The 26,238-nt window shown below is 28.1% G+C and overlaps 1 protein-coding gene across 1 annotated transcript; it reads right to left on the reverse strand.

Moving 5' to 3' along the window:
- Window positions 1-13,387: 13,387 nt before the first annotated feature.
- LOC123299939 (putative ATPase N2B) lies at window positions 13,388-24,445 on the reverse strand. The gene is made up of 6 exons (XM_044882365.1): window positions 23,966-24,445; window positions 22,687-22,872; window positions 16,510-16,751; window positions 15,706-15,877; window positions 15,131-15,397; window positions 13,388-13,980 (listed from the first exon to the last, which is right to left on the reverse strand). Exons 1-6 carry the CDS (start codon window positions 24,326-24,328, stop codon window positions 13,855-13,857), a joined length of 1,356 nt encoding a protein of 451 aa, XP_044738300.1. The 5' UTR covers window positions 24,329-24,445; the 3' UTR covers window positions 13,388-13,854.
- Between the last annotated feature and the right edge of the window lie 1,793 nt (window positions 24,446-26,238).

The following is a 26,238-nucleotide window of genomic DNA, read 5'->3' on the forward strand; positions in this document are numbered from 1 at the left end:
GTATTTTAATGACAAATGTAAAATATTTTAGAAAAAAATAAATTACTCAAATACCTTTTTAAATTTTACATCCTTTGTACGAAAAAATAAATTTGTCAATTTTTTTATCAGTACCAACCTTTTTACCTCTCATCTAGACTTCCCAACCATCCTGCAAACAAAATACTGTTTTTATGTCCGCTGGTATCTTCAGCGTCATACGTAAAGTCTATATAAAATGTAAACGTCGTTACAATCGTATCGTTAAGTTATTCGTTACTTTTGATACATATTACCAAAGAAAATTTCATTTTGTGGAATATTATATCAGTTGCAGTTCAACTGTTTACGTCAAAGTGTAGATATTCTAATTAACAAGTGAAAACAAACAATTGACTGAGTTAATTGTTGAAATACCATGCATAGTCAGTGTTGATTTCTTAATCACATAACACATACATACATGTGACACATACATAACTGATAATCAAGTATAGTACATATTATAAAGATATAATCCGATGTTTTGAATGGGATCAAAATCATGTTCAAAGTTTCCATTACATACTAACATACTAACATACGTATGAAGATAATTAAAGCGTGTTAACAAGTGATTGAGTTAATTGTTGAAATACCCTGTATACACAATGTTGAATATCAGTGCTTGCATTATTTTTAATAAATTAGAAAAGTTGAAAAACTCACAAATTTATTGCTGCCTTCCAGTCGCCATTTGTTTCAGTTTTCGAAAAGTTTGAAGTATTTTCTAGAAAATTTTTTCTTTTGTTTTTTTTCAAATCTTTTATAAGGCCCACTAATTGAAGCTACCTATAAAATTTCATCTCTCTATCTTTTATAGTTTTGGAGAAAATGGACACCAAAGTTTTGACCTAATTTGCTCCCTTGCGGAAAAACAATATGTTTATGAAAAAATATATCTTGATGCATTAGGCATATAACACATCTGGATCGTTTTAAAGTAGAATGAAATAATGAATAATCAAGAAAAGTTCATATTCATCCCTACAAAATCTGATCTACGCTTAAACTACGTGTCCAGTACGAGAATTTGTTGGGGATAATTTGAGATCGTTCTGACCAAAATACATGTAACTGTAAGTCAAAACCATCGATCGGCGAAATAATTTTAGAAATTTTAAAATAATACATATGTTAATAATAATTAAAAACTTAAAATTATAGGTAATTACTGAGCAATTTTGATGGATTATTTGTTAGTTAGCTACCGATGCACAGTGGAGTATTTATACCAAATTTCCGGACGAAATATAGTGAAGGGATTTTTATGCTCAAAATTGAATCAAAAGACTATTTAAATGCAAAAGTACCTTTTATTTTTTAATAATATAAAAAGATTTTTTATTCATATTCGTCTTCAAACAACATTATTTCATTTTCTTCTTCAATTTTTTTTTTTTTTTTTTTTTTTTTGCTATTGAGCCATTTTTTTTCTTTTCTATGCTTGCTTTTGTTTCCACGTAAAGTGATTTTGGAATTATATAAGTCACAAATTTTCACTGAAAAATTGCTTGCTCCTTTTTTTGACTTTTGACTTAAGCTATCTTCATCTCTATTCTTATCTTAGTCTTAAAAGAAAAGGCCAAGTTCGCACAAGATATTTTTTATAAACATGTGATAGAATACTTTAACTTTGCCCTGTTTTACCGGGCAAAAGGGGGTACATAAACAAAAAGTTTTGAGTTTGATAAATTTAATGAAAAAAAGTTACCTTTTTCAACAGCAAATATGAATCATGAATATTTAATTATATTAATAGAAACATTAACATTAAATACTAATAAATAAAGTACAAACCACTAACAAACACAGTAAACGTAAATTGAATGACACGGTAAATCGAGAGTAACAACAATAATAACAAGCAACTGTAAGAGCAGGTAGATTGGGGATTACAAAACAAGCGAGGGCGAAGTTCGGGTAACTCAAGTAACCTGTTTGTGATGGAGTGGTTATCTAGCTACACCAAAAAACAACTTTCAATGCTAAACAAAAGAGTTGAGTTTTCTGACTTTTGTCCGGAAATTTGGTATAAATACTCCACTGTGCGATGATAAACTGGAATAAACGCTGCGCTACACAAAACAATTATGTTATACTATAAAATAATGGAACATAAAATACTTATTATATTCGCGGTATTATGAGTGTTTTATGTGTGTATGCATTAATTTGAAGTATTAACAGTAGTCAAAGACTAATTTTAATTAATAACTATTAGACCGTAAGCCCATAATGAAGTGAAATTAAACTATGATTCTTTTTGTCTACAGATTATTTTTTGATAATAAAGAAAAATAAGATTTTAAATGTGACTCAGGTGTCGAATTTATAGAGGTCGACTTTTATGATTTTCGAAAAATCGTTTCGAAAGACCACAAAATTGCATGAGAGTTTTCAACCCACTAAAATAGCTACTTAGTTGCAAATTTGTTGTCATTTGTTTCTGGGTATTGTCAATGACTTTTTTTTATATAAACAGTGGACATAAACAGAATATGAAAATTTAACTCGTAAAACTCGAAATTATGCCCCGGTCTTTTAATCAATTTATATATTATAGCACTTAAGGCAAATCTACTCTGGCCACAGCTAAAACTTTATCTCTGGTATTACCAAACTTACCTTTACCAACCCTCTAAATGGTAGATATAAAGAGTCATCGAATTTTGCATCATTATAAAGGTCTTACTTTCTACTAAGTAAATACCCTAACATTTGTAATTTTATGAATTGCAAAAATTATTATTATTATTTTTTTTTTTTTTTTTTTGTATAATACTTTTAAAAATTAATGAAAGTGTTCTTAATGAAAAAAAATTACCTATAATATTCAATAAAAAGTGATTTGAGTAACCCGAGTCGAGTAAAAGATTTTACTCCTTTCTTAAAATGTGGCTATTTTTAAAAAAACAAAACTTATCTGTAAACAAATGATTTTATACTATTTTAAGAGAAAAATTGTAGTTTGCATTGATTTATCGTATTTCATAGCACCTCGAGCTCTAGTGCGTTTCCGGATGAAAATAATTAATTACATAATGAGGATAAATATTCCTCTGTAGTAAACATGGCATTTTTTTCGATAATGATGTTCAAAAAGTGTAACAAATACATTTCAATCGCCTTACTCGTATTTTAAAATAAACCATTGGATAAAAGTTGATAATATAAAAAGTGACAAACCATTCTAGTAAGTTAGAATGGAAACTTTCTTTGAGAAATTCACTTAGTTTATATTAGCTAAAGAAACTTTAATTCACACTAGGGGCTCAATCTCTTTTGGCTGTTTGACTCAAAAAGTGGTCACAAAAGACCATTAAATAAAGGGGCTATAAAGGCGCTCCTGCAGCGGAGTGCATGTATCTGTATGAACTGTATGTATATATGAACCATGTATGCATGGTCCTATGGATGGAACACTAATGCCATCTTAATTTAATGCATTTTTGGGATCACTGTTTTAACACAGAGATTGTGTTGCTTTACCTCTACACTCCATAATACATACCTAACAAATTAAAACAAAGAATTGACTGAGTTGATTGTTAAAATACCATGTATAGACAGTGTTGATTACGCAAATGTTTGTTTTTTTTTTACGTCATGTAAGTAAAGAAAGATAGCCACTTTTAAATAGCCACAAACACATACACACACATAACTAATATTCCCATATAATACATAATTTTCGCCCTTACGGGTAAACAGTAGTGTTTACGAAAAAATTTTTCAAACAAAGTTATTTTTTTTATAAAGAACATTTTTTACATTTAAACTTTTGTTCTATCTCTAACGGTTTACAAGATGGGTCCAACGGACCCAAAACCCAATTGATCCAATTGACCTATGTTGCTCATTTTACGTGTTGAGCACGCTATAAAAAGTTTAGCTTGATATCTCTTTTCGTTTTTTGGGTTATCGTGTTTACAGGCGGACAGACAGGCAACCGGAAATGCACTTATTAAGTGATTTTAGAAACACCTATACCAAAATTTTGTTCTGTAGCATCAATATTTTTAAGCGTTGCAAACTTGGGACTTAACTTAGTATACTTTGATGCATATTACATAAATACATGTTATAAAAACTAAATTAATATACAATATGTCCCAGAAGTACTTAGCCACCGTTTAATGAGATATTTCTTCTACGGTAAGTCAGATACAGATAACAATTTCATAAATGTTTCAAGTAAAAATTGTACGTATCAAAATAGGGTAGGGGATATTTAGAGTCATCTTGGATTGGACCTTGACCTTAAAGGTCAGTAGGTCATCTCGTTGATGCACAAATAGGTTCAACCAAAATTGAATATAAATCTATCTATATATAAAAATTCTTACAATTTGTATTTTCCGTTTGGTTTTTTATAGTGCTCTTTTGAATTTGAAAGCTCGTTTTGTCTAAAAACTATCCCAAAATTACAAATTTATTTTTTTTAACCATCGTTTTATTAGATTATTCAGAAAAAAATGTATCTAGGTTTCTGAAAAAAAAGATTTTATTAAAGGGTCGCTATAAGAACGTCTGGCACATACTGTATATAGTTGTAGTAAGCATAGCCAAAGATACAATTTAAAGACTTCTTTGCTACTTTTTCCCTCTTTTTCTGAATTAAACCTACTAAGGTTAATTTAATGTGTGCCTTAAACTAATTGTTGTATTTTATTCTGTTCACTGGGTTGAATCTTTGTACTATCCAACACCGAAATTAAGTGGCTTTTCTTCTAAAACATATAAACCACATAAACACAATAAGAAATTTTATTCCTAGTTCAGAAAATTTACTTGCGAACAATAAAATTGCAACAATGCTTTATATCAGATATATTTGGTGACATTATTATACATTTTAATTAATGTGTATTATTCAACCACCAAATATATCCGATGACAGCAAAGTCATTTCATTGTTCACAAGTATACATCAATAGTTAATCTTCTAATTATTTGTAACATAGATTTTTCTTGTTTTATATTAATATAATAATTTTTAAATTTTTTACGTCCTCTAGGGGAGACCAGGTACAAAAGTAACATTTTGTACTTTCACCTTGAGTATTTTAATGAAATTATTAAATTCAAAAATAAATTCCGTGTAGCTCTTTACATAAGTACCTTCATTTTCCTTATAATTGTATATTTTGTATGAATCACATAGACTTAAAAAAAATTCGCAAGTTGTTACTTTCGATCAAGTTAGCGGGTCGAAAGTAACACGAAAGAAACAGGGACAAAAGGCTTACAATAAATTTGCTATGGTATAATAAATCCACAAATCACTTATTAGAAGTGTTTATATGAACAAGAAAAATACTCATTTGTATTCAAAAATTATAAATTTTATGAAAACAAATCAATATTATTAACTCCTCGAAAGAAATTTTCTTAGTTTAAGTAATGGCATCTATTATTATATAATAATCATATATTCTAATCAGATTATTCAATATCAGTCTTAAGTAACATTTTACTTGTGTATTTGTGTACCTACTTGTGTAAGTAGGTAACATGTTACAATTGTATACCCACGGAGCTATGTTACTTTTGTACCCTACCACATTTTTGGTAAAACAATAAAGATGAAGACCTTAAAACGGGTGGTTGTAGGCAAAAACGAATTAACGCACTGTACAATCAATGTAATCAAGAAATAATATGCAAATACTCAGATTAATATCAGGCTATTAATACGACGTAATTATCACATGAGTAAACTTCCAAAATCCTACTTTTGATTTGTAAAATCACGTATTGTCGTCTCGCAAAACCTGACAGCGCGGGGCGCGCGCGGAGTTGGATTGTAATTAAAGAGGGCGCCACCGACTATCATTTGGCGGTAGTGAAGCGCTTTTTCGACGGTTTCAATCTACAAAGCATTTGTTACTTTCGACCTGCCGTTACTTGTGAACCCGGTCTCCCGACTCGAGTAACTTTGTTTTACCATTTCTAATTTCTTAAAATAGAAATGTTCCATACCAGCGATTGAATTTATTTTAAGAGTTTACACTTTTAGCATTTTTGAGCAGCAAGCGAAACAAAAAGAGAGGGAAAAGCAATTTTTCAAATAAAATTATTCTGAAAAGCATGAAATGGTTAAGCAAAATTTCGGTACTAGTTTTTTTTTTAATATATTAATTAATTTCTACATAGGTAACAATATTATACATATGTATAATCTGTTTAACTGTGTATCAGATTATTCATTCAGTATAAAATATACATTAATGTGATATGTTTATGAAAAAAGTGTATCAAGCACTAAGTTTGAATGTCTTTTTAGAAAATTAAATAATTGATATTGTTTTCAATTTGGTGTTGATTGTAAATGTGAAGTGAAAAAATGACCGATGATCCGTATTTATTTCCACAACCGCAAAAAAAATATCGATGGTCTTATCAATTTGGATTATATCGATATGACAGTGATGATCGTGGTACCAGATATCGTAACATTTTAATGAAACGATCGAACATACAATATTTTGCTATATTGGCTATGTTTGGTATTGCTATTTTATTGGTATGAATATTTTTTATTTTTTTTAATAATAGTTTATTTAGTTTTTATTTATTTATTTAAAAGCACGTTTTCAGACGTTTTACTTATTTTGATATTTTAGCAATGTTTGCTTTTTTTATTGGCATTGACCTAGGTATTTAATTTTTTTAATATGGCTTTGGCCACACGAGTGACGATTTAAACGCACGTTTCATAATGTTTGTTAGAATTAATTATAAAGTTTTAAATAAAACTGTAACATGCAGCGACGTCGTATCACCGAGCTTTTAGGTCCATATAAATCAGTTTGCCATAATTGACCTAATAATAGAAACATGATCAAATAAAAAATTTCGGTATCAAAAGAAAAACTCGGTAATGATTTTTTCGGGTTTACATATGATTTTGATACAATCCACGAAGGATTCGAACTATTTAAAAACAAGTGAAAAAAAAAAAAAATTGTTGAAATACCCGATATAGAAAGTCTTAAATGTCAGCATTATTTTCTTTATAAATTCGGAGAGTTTAAAAAACTAACGTAATTATGGCGGCCAAAAAGCCGCCATTTATTTGTTTTTCGAAAATATCAACAATTTTTTTCGAAATTTTCTAGAATTTTTTCTTTTTTCAAGATTGCTTTTCAAGATTACTAGTTGACGCTATCTGCAAATTTTCAACTCCCAGTCTTTCATAATTTTAGAGAAAATGAACGCCAAAGTTTTTCCCTAATTAGCACCCTCACGGGTAAACAGTGATGTTTACGAAAAATTGTTCCAAACAAAAACTATATATAAGATATATAATCACATATATATATATATATATATATATATATATATATAACGTATGAAACTTTTATTTTTTAACGGTTTACAAGATGTGTACCACGGACCCAAGACCTTAGACCTATGTTGTTGATTTACGAACTCAAACTCACTGATGTTTACCCTTAAGCGTGCCAATTAGGGAAAAACTTTGGTGTTCATTTTCTCCAAAATTATGAAAGACTGGGAGTTGAAAATTTGCAGATAGCGTCAACTAGAACTCAAATTCACTTTTTACGTACCGAGCACGCTATAAAAATTTCAGCTTAATATCTCTTTTCGTTTTTGAGTTACCGTGTCCACAGACAGACGGGTAGGCGGACAACCAGAAATGGACTACTTAGGTGATTTTATGAACATCCTTACCAAAATTTTTGTAGCATCCATATTTTTAAGCGTTACAAACTTTGGACTAAACCAAGGATAATAAATATTTATATTATACTATTGTCTATGGACTAAACTTGGTATACTTTGATATATATTACATAAAGAGTATGTTTTTTTTTAAGTTGGCATATGCTTGAAACTCAAAAAATAAGCTTTATCGACAAAAATTGTTCAAGCAAAAAATGTTGGGTGAATAGGTGCACATCTTACGCAGACATTAAACTTGACCCAGGTGAATGAAAAGCTCCGCCTACTCCATAACTAATAAAAGTTAGATGAACACTAAATTAGAAAGTTGTTATATTGATTAAAAAAGTAACATTTTTTGTTTTCCCGTAAACCGTACAGTTTTAAACGGACTGAAAATTTTTACCCACAAATATTTTCTCGTATTAAAATTTTTATTTTGTGTAATTTTTTCTCCGGAATCTAGGCACTCTTCGAAAAATATTTTCCAATAAAAGTGGTTTGTTTTTCTAAAAAGACCGTTCGTGTTCAAATTAAATAAAGAAACACGCCAAAGCTAAATTTTTGTTATCAATTACTGTCTAAACTATTCGATTAACAAAAAAATGTTTTCAACAAATTATGTTTGTGTTTTTATATAGAACAACTTTCTAATTTAAAGTGTTCGTCGTTGAAACTATCCGAAATTATTGTTTTCCAATTCAAACAATCACAAAGATCGAAATGCACACTTATTTACAGCAGCACATTTCGCGCAACATGTGACGTAAATCATTTTATGTGGGATCATTAAAAGTAGAGCTCTATATTCAGATTTTAAAAAATTTTTATTTAAAAATTGTCTCTAATTCCGTATATTTTAAATAATAAACTCTTACTTAAATAATGGAGCACAAATCAAGTTTGACCAATAATTTAAACAAATTGGTAGGTTGTCGTTTAAAATAAAAAAAATTGGCCTAGATTGATTTCCGGTAAAACGATAACCCATTTTCAATTTTTTTACCCAAAAATTTGTTTTTTTTTTTAACTACGTCTTCAACTCAAATAAATATGGTTTCGACACTCACGTTCCTGACAAGGCGCGCTTCTATAGATAGTCTGTTCAGACCAACCGATTCTTCATCATAAACTTGAAAGTAAAATAAGAAATCTTTGAAATAAAAGAAGACAAGCGTACCTATTGTCCCGTAAGTTTTTAATTAGAGAAAATATTTTTACTTTTCTTTTTTCCTTAATATATTAAATTTTTTTTGAAAACAATAGCCATATCATATGAATTTAAAAAAAAATAATACCTACTTTTTATGTTGTATGCTCCATTAACAAAGCGTAAAGGTGCTTCTTTAAAATATATTTAAATAAATGATTTTAAGAATTAAACATAAAAATTTTAAACTGTCATAAATAATTACTACAATTAGTACAAAAAATAAAGTTTTTGTACTAACGCATTCTGTTCTAATTTTTGCAGATTTGTTTTTTAATGTATACTTCACCGTCCAATATCAACTCTGAAGACCAATTAGATGAAACCACATTAGAAGGATATCCATCGATTTTACGAAAAAACATTGATGGACAACATAATTTATCAAATCCAAACCCAATAAACATATCAATATCTAACGTTGCAGCAGAAAAATTAATTCAATCATTGCCAAATTTTTACCTAACACCTCCATCTTCAACCACTTCACACCCTTTCAGAGATGATTTAGATGCTGTGGAATCTAATAAAAATGATGACAAATTTAATCCTTTATATTTTGATGAATACATTCCAAATTTACAACCACCACCCAAAATGAATCAGCCAAATACGCAAAACAGACGTAATTACATGTTACCTCCAAATCCATTTCGTTTCATAAACTCAGGCCCACGACCGCAAGCATTTCAGATGCACCCTCAAAATGTTGATCGAAAATTTCCACAAATTTATGAGAACTATCATTATCCACAAAAAGCTATGAATATTCAAGATATTATTAAATATTTAACAAATAAACGTGGTCGAAAGTTAAATAGAATTGCCTTTGCAGGAAAATTTCAAAATATTAACTCTGATTCTTCAACACAAGTTAATCGAAACCAGAATAATGACAATGGATTACTTTTAACAGAGGAACAGGTTTTCAATGATCCTTTTTATAAATTTAAGCCTTCGGATCCTAGTGATATTAATTTATTAGCACCCAATCAATTTCGATTTGCACCTTCGTTATTACAGAACCATAAGCTTGTTCCAGCAAATGAAGATATTCCGAATACTCGAATTCGCAAGGCAAAACCTGTTAGTTTAATGCTTGACATTTATCCAATGCCTGAGGATAGTAATGATGAAGTGGATAAGTTTGGTACTCGCAAACCTGTATTTATACGACCCATGTACAACCCTAGTAATCATTATAATAACTTAAACAGCCTTTACCACTTAAGTAATTATCCAAATCAACAACCCATTTTAATCCCAAAAGTACAAATGCATAAAGTGAATAAAAATCAAAATTTGAATATTTATGACGTTACGGGTTATCATTATAATAATGGTAATCGTTATAGCCCACAATTACAACAAGACACTCAAAGTGTAGAAAATGATTTAGAAAAAATGATAGTCCATTTAAATTTACACCCAAGAAAAAAATTTCATCAACATTCAGAACTTAAAAATACAAAAAATTTAGCGAATTATGAAGATAATTTATTTATGGAAAGTGTGATTCAAAACACAACTATTCCTATTGCTAATACTGCAATAAATAATGTTACAATAGGGACATCAAGAATAAATAACAGGTTCTCAGAAACCATGAAAAATCAAATGGAAAGTTCAATTGAAGAAGGAAAGCTTTCTGAAAACAGCAATCAATTTTCTCAAAGTAAGGAGCGTCAAACGCAAGGAAATTCTGCTAGTAACGAAATGGATAAAAATTATTCACTTGAAATTCAAAAAACTTCACAGAAAATGATTCCAATTTTAACAACCACTAGTGAAAATCCTAAAATATTCATTTTTTCTCCACAAATAATTGAGGAACAGAAAAATTATTACCAAAATCATTCAAAGACTGATATAAACTCAAAAGAACAAACTCCGCACATTCAATTTGTTGAAAATACCACGCCAGTGAAAAGTTCTTCGGAATATTCTATACCGCTGGAGTCTGGATTTTATCCAATAAAATTCGACAACGTTTCATTTTCGTCAGAACCATTAGATAAAAATTTCATGGCCAATATACAAGGACATTACGCAAAAAACAGAATTACTAAAGAACCAAATTTGGAGACAGCTTTTAACAGTAGTGAAATAATACAATACTATGAACCTTTGTTAATCAACAGTGATATTGATCGTAGTGATAATGATTATACGAATGAAAATGAAAAAGCTGGTGATGAATCAAATGATGTTATGAATGAACTGTTAAAGAATTTTGAAGTCAATCCAAATTTGAAAAATCATAAACCTTTTTTCAGTGTTGTTAATGATTCTTTAAAACACAGTTAAAAAAAATTTCAGGAGTCCAAAACTTAATGGAGTCCAAAATTGTTGAACGTTAAAAGCGTAATATTATGTATTTGTTATGAAATTCCTATTTGTTATATTTTTAATTATTAAAATTTTTTCTAAATACTTACTAACCCGTTTAGCGATTTTTATTACACCATTTATGTTTTTAGATAAATAGTTTATTATTTTTGTAAAATAAAATAGCCGTTAAAATACTTAGATACTCATTTTGGTTTTGGTTTAACCATTTCGTAACTAAGTATGTCGTATGTTGAATGGAGCATCTAAAAAATGTTTTGAGATTTTTTTCGATTTTAAGAGCCGTACCCCTTAAAAGGAATTCAAAAAATTTAGGGTTGTATTACGGAGCAATTTCTTGAGTCGATACGTTAGAAACTTGTCGTTCAATTGCAAAATCAACCAGATTTTCATAATTTTAAGAAATTAAGAGCCGAAAAACATACAAATAATATAGCTAATATGACGATGCAAAATTTTCGAAATATCATTAGAATCAATCCAAAATACAAGCTTTTGAACAGGAAAGGAGCGAAATTTAAAAAAAAAAAAAACTCATCCAATAGTTGAATAAACGAGGTTTTTATTATTTTTGGGTCAAAAATGATCCCTATATACCAAGTTTTACCGAGTTACGAAAAAAAAATGTTGTCCTTAAGAAGGTAACAAATAAAATTTCCCCCTTTCAGAAAATTGCTAAAAATCAGAAAGAGAATAAATTTTTGCATCTGATTTAGATAAAAATCATTTACTAGGTAGTTTCTGAGATATCTACTAAAATCGTTTACACGCAATAGTATTCGGAAGGAATATATAATACTAGCTGATTCCCATTTGGATGTGAATCTATACTTCTTTTATATTAACGAAATGTTCAATTTCGATTTGATATATATTGTAAATTTTTCAAATTTGAAATAGGAAAGAGTTATAGAACGCCAGTCAGTGAATACACAGATTTCCACATCACCCGTGAGTCACTGTATATTGGGATGCGTTCCCGTTATTTATTGTGGCGGGATCCCCAGTAGGCCTACACCACGAAAAAATTGCCACCATAAAACTAATGACAAATTTTGCTAATTTTTTTTAATAAAAAATATCCGTTGGGATAGGAATTCCGTAAAATCCGTTCTTAGAAGACGTCTATGTCACGAAAGAGGTAAGTATGCGAAATTTGAAGTTAATCGGACCGACACTCTCTCATTAGTATTAGTCAATTTTAAACTTAATATTTTGTAAACGAAACGCAATGGATTCATTTTGTATAAAATGTGCAATATAAAATCGTATTAAAAAAACATTATATTTATTTAGCACCCTTTTTATTTTTTTATGTGGTTTAAAAATGATAATGTATAAGGTGAAAAAAAATTTACAGAATGATGTGCTTTTATTATGGATGAACCAAAAGATTCTTTTTTTTATTTATTAAGGAGACTAATTAGAAATCTAATAAAATGCATATATCTTTCGTCAAATATTTAATGCTTTGGGCGAGTGTAAGGCCTAATATTCGGTACTCAGTCAAATCATTATTAGTGGCATCCTATACCTTTGAAACCAGATTTTTTCTTAATTATATTTTGGGGGTATGATGAATCTAAAGAATCATCTTTAGATATTTGTCCCTATATTTGTCTTAATATAATATTTGTCTTAGTATAGTAAGTATCTAATAATAAAAACTCAGCTCTTTATATAGGATCGTGTAACAGATTGAGAAAATTTCCATTTTTTTAATATTAGTATGGATTTATTTAAAATAAAATAAAGTATAAAAAATAATTAACATTTATTATTACTTCATATATTATTGCTAATATAAAAAATAACTTTTACAATTTTTCAATATCTTACTTTATCACAATTTGTTTTTAAAATTATGTACAACCTTTGAACTTATTATCCTTAATTAAAATAATTTTTTGACACTTTACAAATAAATAAGTAGATTCTAAATAAATAACTAAATAAGTAGTTTCGAAAATAATTTAATTTGGAAAAATGTAATAGCGTTAAATGTAATAAGTTTTTGTAATAAAAATACGAGGTAAATAATATTCTAACATGATTAATATAATTTATAATTATAAAATTAACGTTAATTCTAAACAAAATCAATTTTTCATTACGAAACAAATTGGTATTTGACATCTTAATAGCAATACAATTATAAGACATGAAGTGTGGCAAATTTGTGAACACATGCGTTACTATTACATTATATATTCTACTATTTCGAATTAACTGTAAAAATAATTTCTATTTTAGAGTATTTGAAAAATATTATTTCCTCGTATTTTGAACTCCTATGAAATTATGATGTTGAAAAGAACTGAGAATGATAAGGAAATATCCTAGTCGTTCATATGCATAGGAACACACTAATGAAAGTAAAAAATTTTGAGACCAGCTCCATCTTATATACAGTGTCCTTTAAGTAATTGGCTTCAACAGCTTCAATAAATAACGTTTGTGAATTTTCGTATGCATTGTATGTACATTTAGGATACAATTAAAACTTGGTTAAACTTCATATGCATGCTAATTTCTCAATTAGAAACCAAAAAATCTTACGAAGAATAGGAATTATTCAGTTAATATTAACTAATATGTTTATCCCATTGCTCCCAATACTCGGGTGTTTGCATTTCATATAATCGAGATACAGTACGGTCAAAAGCAAATAATTCCTCATCGCCAGTGAAAACATTTGCAGCTGCATCATTCTAAAATAAAAAGTTTTATTGAGGTAAAATTAAAAAATCGCAACAGTTAAAGTTTATTCTACAAATTGAAGTCATATGTTGTTTGCGGAATAATAGACGCATGTATAACATAATTTTTGGCATTTATATAACCTTTTACCTTTATTGCAGAAAACGTTAAATTTCAAAATGGCTTAAATTGAACATGCGCCCGTCATCCGACAACGACATAGAAACATAGATATAAAACCTATATACTTCTATGCATAGAAATTGTTTATTAAAGATAACAGAAGTTGTTTTTCAAATTTTTTTTGCGCTTTAATTGAAATCTAAAGTACATGCGTTTGTTATGAAACAAAAAATGCCCAAGCATAACCGATTTGGCTATGAATACTCGTTATGTAAGTTTAGTTACAGAACATAAAACATGTCTTAGCTACGCTTTTCAAAGTAAGCTTAAATTGAAGTGTGAGATTTAAAAGCGCACTTTTTTTAAGGTTGCCTATGTGATTTAATTCTAGTTTACAGAAATTTATTTTTGTAAAAATTTCAATATCCAAAATGTTTTTCATTCACTTATTTCGTTTGAGATGCATTGTTTATTCTACGAAACAAATATAACTGTGCTTAAAAATTAAGTTTTAATGCAAAGCAAGATTGGAGATGCTATCTCTATAAATTTAGCACACGTTATGTATTTTTTCTTTAAAAAAAGAAAGTGAAATATCAATTTATGGGAGTGGCAAAAAAGCGTAAAAAAGGGAAGAGAATCCGCGGAGTGTTTGGCAAACAAGACTATTGACAAATTCTCATTAAAATCGTTTAAAACGAATCTTTAGCAAAAAACGCAGTTATAATGACGATTTGAAATTAAATCATAAACTTTACGTTACTTTACGATTTTAAATAGGAATATTTAAAAAGATTTAAACTGATGTTATGAATGATATTAAGGGATGGATAAAATTTTACCATCATTTTATTTTTTAGTATGTTCAACAAAATTCCACATTGAAAGACCCTAACTCTCATGTGTAGTTTTTGGGAAAAGTGGTATTTACGTGTTTCATTAAATATTGCTCAGAGATATATAAATTTAAAAATATAAAATAAGAGAGATATACGTAAGTAGAATATGTTATATTTAAGGAGAAAATAAGAAACTTACTGAATCCGTAGTAATTTTCAAATCATCCATAAGCATCCTATGTTCGTCGCTCATCAAAATATCTGCAGGTTTGTCTCGAATAAATAATTCTTTAATAGAAACATCTGATGATATAACAACCCGGATTTTATTATCATAAAGCGTATCCATTAATGTAATAAATCTTCTGACAGGTGATTTCATTTCTAAATTTAACTGTGGCAAATCTCGTATAATAACTGTGTGGAATACTTGTGATATGTACAAATAATCAACAGCCCCTAAAGCCTGTAAACAAAATTTTAATAAATTAATATCAACAAAACTATTTTCAGGTAGAACAAAAAGACGTAGTGTTTTATATTTAACATTTCGAATATATTGTAATTTTTAGAGACAGAATATGATTTGATAACTAATTGAAATATTTAGATATTGTTTATCTAAACAAATGAAGATACTAGGTTTTTCTCCTGAAGATACTAGGTTTTTCAATGTATCAACGTTTCAAAGTATATGTATGATTAGTGATTTTGAAAAACTGGGAACACTACTACTTCTAAAGAAGGCTTATAGAAAAAAGAGTAGTAACTTACTCGACAGCATAACTCTTCGAAACTTGATTCCAATACTTGTCCACATGTCTTCTCAAAGCTTACATTACGCCCTAAAACGGTGAAAGTCTTTGGTCTTATAGTATCATTTTCCTTAGCACACAAAACCTTAAAAATAGTTTTAACCGGATCTGAATCAGGATAATCAGATTTCCTGTAAAAACAGAAATTATTTCATTAATTGCAATCTTAAAATGTTAAAAAAAATCTGTTAAAATTTAATATAGAAAATTGATCTCGTTGAGAGTGCCCTGATAAGAAATATGTTGGGTTTATATTTTTAACCCCCGAAACAAAAAGCGCAGTGTTATAAGTTTGACTGCTATGTAGTTGTGTGTCTGTCTGTCTGTGGCATCGTAGCCCTAAACGGATGTACCGATTTTGTTTTTTTTTTGAATTGAAAGGCAATTTGGAGAGATACCTTTGGAATTTTTACCCCTATTACGGTGTTCAGTGAATCAGGAAAGAAACAATGCATTACGCAACAAAGCAATTCTTTTTTTGTTTACACAAGACAAGCAACAACGTTCAACCAATAAGAAATGCGAAAAATTTGGTTCTAACTGCATTCCTCTTTGTTTGATTCTTACGACTTACGCGCTTTGATTTTTATCCCTATTTTAATCCACGGCATACGTTTGCATGAGCTTAAAATGAAATATACTACAATGTTAAAGGGCGACATGATAAAATATTCGAACTTATCAGAAAATTGTGTTGCAAACCAGTGTTGGAATCATAACTAGTTAGTAATTATTAATTTGATTTTTTATTATTTTCACTTACACAAAGTATTTTGTATCTTTGTTGCTAGAATTTTGTGTCCGATAATCAATACCAGAGTCCAAAGATCCTACAGAACATTGATTCTTTAATATTTGGATGAAAGGTACAAAATTACATCTTTGTAATCCATTTTTATACAAATCATCAGGCGAACGATTACTTGTAGCTACCATAACAACCCCGTTTTCAAACAATTGGCTGAACAACCGTTTCAGTATCATTGCATCACCAATGTCCGTTACCTAAAATAAAAAATTAAATTTATAATTTCAAATAGTAATGCTTGTTAAATATATAAGAGTATTTTGAGTAATTGTACGGTCTTCATTAATGATTATTATTCATACAAAATAATTATTTTATTTAAATACATAGTATAATATTTTATCAATAATTTAAAATATTTTTTGTTTAGAAGTCGAACGTATGCATTCAATAACCTGGTTAATATCTTAAAAAGGTTTGAATTGTTGATATCTTAAAAACATGATTCAAGGCTTATTTAGATTTAGGAAGAGCAGGTGGCCAATGTATAATCGATCATTTTGTTAAAATTAATAATTGTTTAGTTAGGTATAAACAAATTAGATAATAATGAAGTGACAATTTTTCGTTAATCAATTGAAAACAAAATCAAATAACGTCAATTTGAAAAAATATTATTGTTTGAGGAAATTTCCTAAAAACATTCCTAGCATCACAACGTCTGGAGCTCAAATTCAGTTATTTATAATTATATTTAAATTTTGAACATATATGTTAATGGCATTAACGGCTTAGATGACCCTTGCCAAATTATTTAAAAAAAAGTTTCTTTTTAAACGTTGAAAATAGGGATACTATTCTCTAACAAAAATTCAATATTTAAACACTCAAGAGAAATACTTTGCATAAATGTTTTATGTCTACAATTTAGAAAGGACAATAGAAGATTTTGTGCACATCCCGAAGGACTAAGATATTTTGTTGGTATGAAAGAAGAAAAAACAAATTAAGATTGGGAAATATAAATATAAAATATTTAATACGAAATTATAAGTTTACTGTTTCATTTTCTACGATTCTATGACCCATGTTGCCAGAGGCAGTTCTAAGATGTTTCAAGTAGTGTCCTCGCATTAGACGATGAAAATGAAACTAATTTTGCAATTTTTAAATTTTATGAGTAATCAAACTTTTTGGTGGACAATAAAATCGAAACCACCCTTAAAACTTGCTAGGACTCCCTTTCTATACCTTTAGAAATTGAGAGGAAGTTAGCACTTGACTGAAAGGTTTTTCAAAATTTTTATAGATCAACACAATCATCAACAATAATGCTTATCTTCAATTTAATTAAGTTTATTAGCTTTAAAAATATAATTCATTAATTATCTTTATCAAACAAATAAAAATATAAAAACATTATTCTCTTGAAGAATTACACACGACAACAGTGTGACTGTTGCCAGTGTGTTTTATAACGTGCTTTTATTAACTAATTAGTAATGCTGCTGGGTAGTGCATGCCTCCAGTTATGAGCCAATCAAACTACTTACTTAACAAATCATTCCACTTTTTATATGATTAGATAGAGCGGATCAAGTACTAAGTTCAGGGGAATCTCCACTCCGATTCCGTTTTCTTTATCACAATCATTAACATGTCTAGAATCTTCACCTTTGACTCATACAAGTTACATAAACAATTATTATTCCTACATTTTTTTTTTCAATAAACAATAATTGTGTCTTGAGGTAAATTACAAAAATTTGAATATATGATCAGCATAAACTATAGACTATGTGTCCGTTAGTATATGACATTATTGATAAACACACCTTTAAAAATTCGTGTGGCAATTAATTATATTAAACAATCTTTTCCATTACGAAAACTCTCGGTAATGAGAAAGGGCATTTACTTTAAAGGGTTTCGGAAATTTTTTTATATTGCGCGGTAGCTTATATTAAGAGTACAGTCTTTTTGTTATTTTCATCGGAAGATAATTGAACAACAAATGCAAAAATCAAATAATTTTTACATTTGTTATTTATTCAATTACCTTCCTATTAAAATAAGAAAAAACAAGTAACAGTCAATTTTAGACTCTTGAAAGAAAACGGCCCACTTATGAGAATTTTCGTTGTACATACGAATTGCGTTGCACCGCTCTACCCCAACACTAATGTATATAATGTTTAATAAATACTATGATTATACTATCAAGTATTTACGTCATATCAAAACATTTGTTATGTAATTATTAGAACTAAAATCTTCCTACAGTTTAGTTCAAATTGTAATGTAAACAGGATGTTTTTTAATTAAGGATAAATACATTAGTAATTAAGATAATACTGCTAATACCGTACCATTATATTTATTAAATTTGTTTAATGTATCTTCTCTTTCTGAGTTTTTTTATGTCTATATTTCATGGGTTCCTAATTTTAACAATGTCCTGATTTTTTCGCAAAAATTTGATCTATAAAAATCGATTTTTTAAATTGGAACTAATTTCCAAAAATAAAGGCAAATTTTTGAAAGACAAGCCTTTATTTTAATGAACTAAAATGTTAAAATATTTTTTCCTCTGAATCATCTATATGTGACTATATAAAAGTAGCGATGAAATTCGAAATAAAATTGTAATTCCAGTTTCCTGAACATTTAGAGCCTGAAATCACGAAGAAAAACTTTTTAATTTATTTAAAAAAAACTTGTTTGGCAAATTTTTTATTTTAGAATTTTCTGTATTACTGAACCAATGTTATGAATAACGGCCTAAAGCTTATCGTATTCTCCTCGTAAAATATTCATTTAACATTCATTGGAAATTTGAAGAAAAATTTAATTCGCCAAGTTGAATTTCGTACTAGAATACGTACTTATACACAATAAATTTCATAGCTTGATATAAATTGCTCGAAATTTGTACAAGAAAATGGTAATAGCTAGATGGATGCAGTAAATAATTTTGATAATAACGCAATTTTTGCAATCATTTTTTAATTCACTTCAAGATGGTGCTAATACCGAAATTTTTGGAACAGTATTTGGATTCAAATCATGAAAATATTTTACTGCGCATTCGAAAAGTAAATCCAGAGTCAAAATGTTGACTCATTACTAACGCAAATATTTTATAAAAAAACTTCAATCGAGTAATGAATTTGAAAAAATTACTTATTTCTTACTATACGCTCGCACATTTAAACATTTAGAATTATAAACTGCCATTTCACAAGGTAATCTTCCGTTTAAAAATATCTATTAATTTTACAAAAAAATTATTTTTAATGCTTTCGAAATTTAAACTTGATATCGACTTTGAATCCTTCTAAATTATTGTTATTAAAATTCAATGTTCGTGTTTAATTCAAAATCACATGTCAAATAATGTGGTATTATTTTGTAGACATAATTCAAATTTAATAACAGTTGCTGAGTGCAAAAAAAAAAAGTTGCTATCAATTAACATCAACTGAACTGTTATAAAAAATTGTCATCATTAAAAACATAAAATAACGTCATGCAGCTTTAAGTGTTTATTTATCTTGAGTATATTAACATTTATTAGTATGGAAATATTTGATGTAGATTATGGAAAATAATTAAATATATACAGCTTGTCTATCAATGGAATTAACACGAGGAAAAGTTTTTATTACTAATTTTACAACGGAAAAAAAATCATCTCGTCAAAAAAATAACTTTTTATATCGAGTGCCTTATGCCAGAAAGAGATATTCTAAAAACAACTTTTCGTTTTTTAATTGTCTTTGTTTAAACAAAACACCGTCCATTTAATAAGAAATTTAATAATGTCAGCTTAGAATGAAAATTTCATATCTCAAAAAAAAATTTTAATTATTTTCAACATATTTCGAAAACCTCATATTTCTATCCAAAATTATTATTCGAAAAATTATTCAATATTCTATTTTCTTGGAAAAATAAAAATAAACATTGTTTTCCTCTATTCAACTCAAATCTCAGAATATGGTCAAATTACGTTTACACAAGTTTTAAAACTTGAATATATTGTTACCCTGAAAGTCGTCATTTTTACCAAATTTTTTAAACAAGATCTGCTGCTAAAAATCTCAGAAACAGAATAATTGTACAATTATCATAATACATTGATTACAAAAAAAAAATTATACTGTAGGATTCAAGGGATCCAGAAAATTAATTACGAAAAATTTCACGGAAATTCGGCTAGAGCACTGAAAAATATTACCTGGATTTCAAATACATTTTTATGATACAAACATCTACAAGTGGCTAGGCATGTTCAAAAGTGTAAGTTAGAGAAAAAAGACTGTTTGATTGACTGTTGAGAAAATAACACATTCTTGGCAATTGTAATTTCCAGAAAGTTAAATGCGTACCGGCTTGTTGCCGTACCTCAGCTTCTTAAGCACCCTATATACAGTTTTTTATTTCACAAAACCGAAGGCCGCTTTTATCAAAATCGTATGTGTCGCTTATCTCCGTGTATTTAGGTAATTTTTTTTACAATATAATTTTTCCATTACACAATCCATGTGTGAGAATTTAATTGTATGTCATTTTTGTATTTCGGAGAAAAAATTGAAAAGTAAAAATAATTTATGTTCAAATTGATGCACGCTTGCAAAACAAATTGTTCTATTAAATAAACGTAAATGTTTGTCAATTATTTGTAATTTGTTACGAATTTGATGTAACAGAGGAATTATACCCAAGGAAGAATAATTCAGCGTGCTCAAATTTTGAATGGTCTATATATCGTAATAAATGAAGAATAAAATTGCGAAAAAAAGAATTTTTAATTAAATATTTCCCAATTTAAAAAAATGAAGGGTAATAGGAGATAATTATTTTGTTTTCTTTTTTCAAAAGTCTTGCCGCAATTGTTTTTTCAGCAATACTGTCACAAAAATGAATTTTTCCATCCACCCAACTAATTGTTCTAGATGAAAAATATTTTTTTTCGCAAATTGCAATACGTAAATCTATGACAGTGGACAGGGAATAGTGAATATTAGGGAAATTTTTATATTTAAAAATTATTATAAGCGGATGAACAAAATTTCCTACAAAATAATTTCAATTTCCTTATAGACATATTTATTATTCTATGAATGATTTTTTATTTATGATAATCAAAATTATTAAAGCATCAAATTTGTTTTCGAGCAAATTATTGTATTCCAAAATCTTAAAAAGTATTTTGATTTTAAAAAAATTATCAAACTTCGCATTCTCTACGCCCACTGTATACCAAAACCTTGATAAATAATGTGACTTATTGAATTTAAAGTGATAAACCCCATTAGGTTCGATATATTTGAAAAAGTATTTGACCCTCTTTCAACCCAAGATTTTAGGTATGGTTTCCAGGATTTTATAAAACGTATAAAATGTTAAAATTGATTGTATTACAGTTTTTCATGATCGATACGTATTTTAAGTGCACTTACTAGAGGGTTTCGGCATTCGGAAATACAAAGTCGAAAAATCAAATTTTAAAATACAATTAAAGTGCGTAGTAGATCGTTAATAAAAATAAAACGTTTTGTCTTTTGTGACCACGATTAAGAAATACCTAAGCACTTTTTAAAATTTTAATAACCATGACCTACTTTTGAATTTTATTTAATTTATTAAAGGTAATTTAAAAAATTTTAAGACAATAAATCTACATGTCTGGATTATTTCGCTTTGTTATAGATAAAATCAATTAATTTTGTTTATATAAGTTTGTTATTGATAAGCAATTTCCACGCGTCACTTCACTTGTACTCGATAACAAAGAATAAATTAAAATTTTAAATATTTTTTAATAGATTCATGCTACATTGAAAACAATATATAAAAATTACAAAAAGGTCGAAAAGTTATAGTATTTAAAAAATATCAAGAAAATTTAGAAATTTAATATTTCATGAAAGACTTACTCTTGGGTAATTGTTGTAAGGATTTGGCCGTAATGATTTTTTAATTTTATCAAATTTAACTTTCAAGGTAAATTTGGCAGTAATAAAATACGGGGATGACGATTAAGAACCGAACATAAGTTCTTCACATAAAAATCTAAAAAGTCTCCTTATAAAAATTCCTTAAGAATTAATAAAGGAGGCAAAAGATTTATATTTAAATAAAAATGAATAAATTCATAAATGTTACAATAAAAAAAAAATTACTTACTTGAAATTCGTCAAAACAAATCAACCATGTTTTTTGAGAAATAGATTCTGCAACAGGCGGGATGGGATCGAACGGTTGTGGTTTTGTTGACGTGTAGTCCCTTACTTCATGATTTTTTAGCTCGTGAATTTTTTTATGTACATCTACCATGAATGAATTGAAATGTACACGCATTTTTTGATCGGTCTATAATTTAGAAAAATTTGTGTTATGAAATATTTTATTATTTTAATTGAATTTGTAAAAGACAAAACTTAGTCCAGTAAATAGTACGTTACATCTGAAAAAATTGGGTCCAACAACATGATTAATTTAATTTCAGTATTACGATAATATCGATAAAAATCCAGAAATCACGTTTGCAAAAAGTTGTTGAAGATTAATGACGAATATCAGTTTTTCAAAAATAATTCGTAAAATACTGGCCCTCTATTACTGAAAGTAATTTTAAAATAATAAGATTTCGAAGTAATAGATTTCGAAAAAAGAAAAAGCTAATTTAACTACTCATTTACGAACCTAAATAAATTTTCATTTTGACTAAATTTAAATAAAGATTACCTAAGCCCTATAGAGTAATTAATTAGATTCTAAAGAGATTTTACGCCAAAGATTGGCGTAAAATAAGTATTTTACGAACGAAAACTCTATTCGACATCTTAAACTTCTTTTATCAACGCAATTTCGTAACGGGCTTTATGCTATATTTTCAGTCCCGAAACGAAGAGAATCATTATCATATTGGAATATAGTAGTTTGGATTTTTTAGACCCAAGTGTGTGTACCATTTTACTGTGCTATTATTATTGCAAATACAAAAGCAATGATGAAGAAAAATTTCCATTACAATAATGGGAGCTATGAACTTTTAAATTTTTTATGCATAGTCTAGTTTTAAAAATGTTTAATTCTATATTGCTATTTCTTTTTTTTTTTTTTTTTTTTTTGCTCACTAATTACTTTATTCATAATTGGTTACATAATTTTTCTTCGAATTTCATAAATTCTGTGATATTGTCATAGTTTTTATTATAAACATAGTCATATGAATTTTCAAGGGCATATATAAAAATACAATATAAAATAAGCGTGTTCATAAAAATAGTTATTTTTCGATTATCAAGGTTAATATTTAACTACACATATCTATTCTGGTATTTTTTACTTCCTACTAGAAATTTTACTTCCTGATAAAATGAGGAAATATTATCAATGAATGGAAAATTTCCAGAAACAGGTACTATATCATATTGAACATAAACATTAAATATCTACATACGTTGCAACATTCGTAAAATAAATCCATCAGCATAGTTTTTCCGCCACCAACAGCCCCATAAATGTATAAACCTTTCGGAGTTGTATTTTCTGATGATGAAAAAAATCTACTAAATAGAGTTTTTTCAGCTGGTGTATATTGTTCGATATCTTCAAAAACTCGCTGTAATTGTTTTAAAACTTTCCTTTGATGTTTGTCTTCCTTTAATTCACCTGATTGAACTTTTTCATTGTATAATTCTAAGGGAGTAATCGTTGGTGGTATTTCTAACTTTTGCACTTGAGTTGAATATTTACTTAAAAACACTGCATTTTTAAACAAACTTCTTGTTTGTGGTCGTAAAATAAAATGAAATTTCGACATAATTGTTAATTAAATGATAAAATTAAATGATAATTGTTAAATTAATAAATAGTGTAGACTTGTGTTAGTTTGACTAGACAAACACTCACGCGATTCCGCCTTGAAATGTTTGACGTCAGCGCCAACATCAGAGTATTTATAGGTAATTCTCAACCAATGAGTAAAGCAGTTACGTTATTGTAATAGACTAGTAAAATCAATGAGTGAAATGAATATCAGTCAAATAATGTATTCTAATCTTATCTAAAGTATGCAGTGAATAAGAAGATAAATGTTTTAAGTAGGTAAATATTCAGAAACAGTATCCACACTGGAGAGGGTTTCATTTCAGTGACTGCCAATCAATGACATTATAGTTTTATGTAGACTAGGTATCGCCTATCTTTACGTACAGTGAGAAACGTGCCAACATCTGAGGTAATTGCTTAGGTCAACTAGGAATATTTATAAAAAAAAAATACATTTATCAAAAAAATATACATTTAATGTCAAATTCTCATACCACAAAATGTTTTACATAAAGCATCGTGATTTCACTGAAGTTTTTTGCTTTTTGACTTAAAAAAATACTTATCACGTATCACTTTACATTTTTTATTACGAATCTACAATGCTTGGACCTATGCAATTACCTCAGATGTTGGCACGATTAAAATCGTTTGACAGTCAGTCTATATAACTCTAACGTCAATGCTACCAATTCTATGTGTAGCTATATTTGTGCAGAGAGATTGAGAGAGAGAGTAAATGCTATTATGGAAATCTATATTAGTTATCCAGAATTGAAATTACACTCGTTATATTCCGGGAACCAGACTTTAAGTTGTATCTTATTGAAAAGATGCATAACTGATGACTTTGAATGAACAACACTGAGCTGAAAGGCGACATACTTAAAACTACCAAAAAAATAGCACAACGCGCAAAACATACGCGAGCATCGCATCACTTTTATATATAAATTTATCATAGATATATATAACATATAAATAGAGTCTTATGTATATTGAAATTGTTCTGAATTTGAAGTTATATACTAGCGCCACCAAATAACTTACTAGAAAATATAACTTATGCGTTGTATGATTTTATTTAGTTCCCAGTCACTCTCACTGAGGCGCTGTTTTACGCCATAAATTTTATTTTAAGCCATATAAATCTATCTATTTGTTATATATACATGTCAAATTCTTACTTGAAGTTTTATATATAGTTTAGAATAATATGTCCGTTTTCTGTAATAGTGATAGTGTCCCATTTTTGAACGCAAGGGCTAAAAACTTCAAAGCCTAACCAACTTCTCTATAGTGGACAAACTCTAAAAACACTACAGAGTTATAAAAAAAATAAAATTAGAAACGTTCAAGATAACAAAAATGAAATAGATGAAAAATCCAATAGAGTTAGATATGATAATACCTTTTTTTTAAAATTTGGTTGCTGCTGGATTCGAACCAAGTAATCAATATAACAATATTCATATATATAACAATATTCATATCGTGCATTGTAGCGCATAGCTAACCGATGTTCAAAGAATCGACCATAATATAACCTATTACATACAAATGTAAAATATTGTGTGTGCGTTGCGCGCGCATGTATAAAGTATATACAAACTCGTACAATCGGAAGTAGGGGATTCTAGATCCATTAGTATATGACCAATGGTACAATACGATATTGTACCATGGGCCACATGGGTGAGTTTTCATCGATATTTGCATGATATTTGTTTAATATTTAATTTCCAAAAAAGACATAGTGTCAGGTAATGACATTTCCATTGTGATATTTTAAAAAATAGCTTTAAAAACACATAAATTTAAGTTTTTTTTACAGGGTGACACCCTATTCTTCAGCTATACTCGCTGCTTTATTTAAATAAAATCAGACATTTTTAACATACA

The sequence above is a fragment of the Chrysoperla carnea genome, chromosome 1 (genome assembly GCF_905475395.1).
Source record: "Chrysoperla carnea chromosome 1, inChrCarn1.1, whole genome shotgun sequence".
Lineage (NCBI taxonomy): Eukaryota > Metazoa > Arthropoda > Insecta > Neuroptera > Chrysopidae > Chrysoperla > Chrysoperla carnea.

Bases quoted from the DNA above. Each gene is read 5' to 3' on its own strand.
- LOC123299939 (XM_044882365.1), bottom strand. From the start codon at position 24,328: ATGTCGAAATTTCATTTTATTTTACGACCACAAACAAGAAGTTTGTTT. The intron at 22,873-23,965 runs GTATGTAGATAT...TCTAAATTATAG, and splicing joins TATTTTACGAATGTTGCAAC to ACCGATCAAAAAATGCGTGT. The intron at 16,752-22,686 runs GTAAGTAATTTT...TTTTTATTTTAG, and splicing joins TTTGTTTTGACGAATTTCAA to GTAACGGACATTGGTGATGC.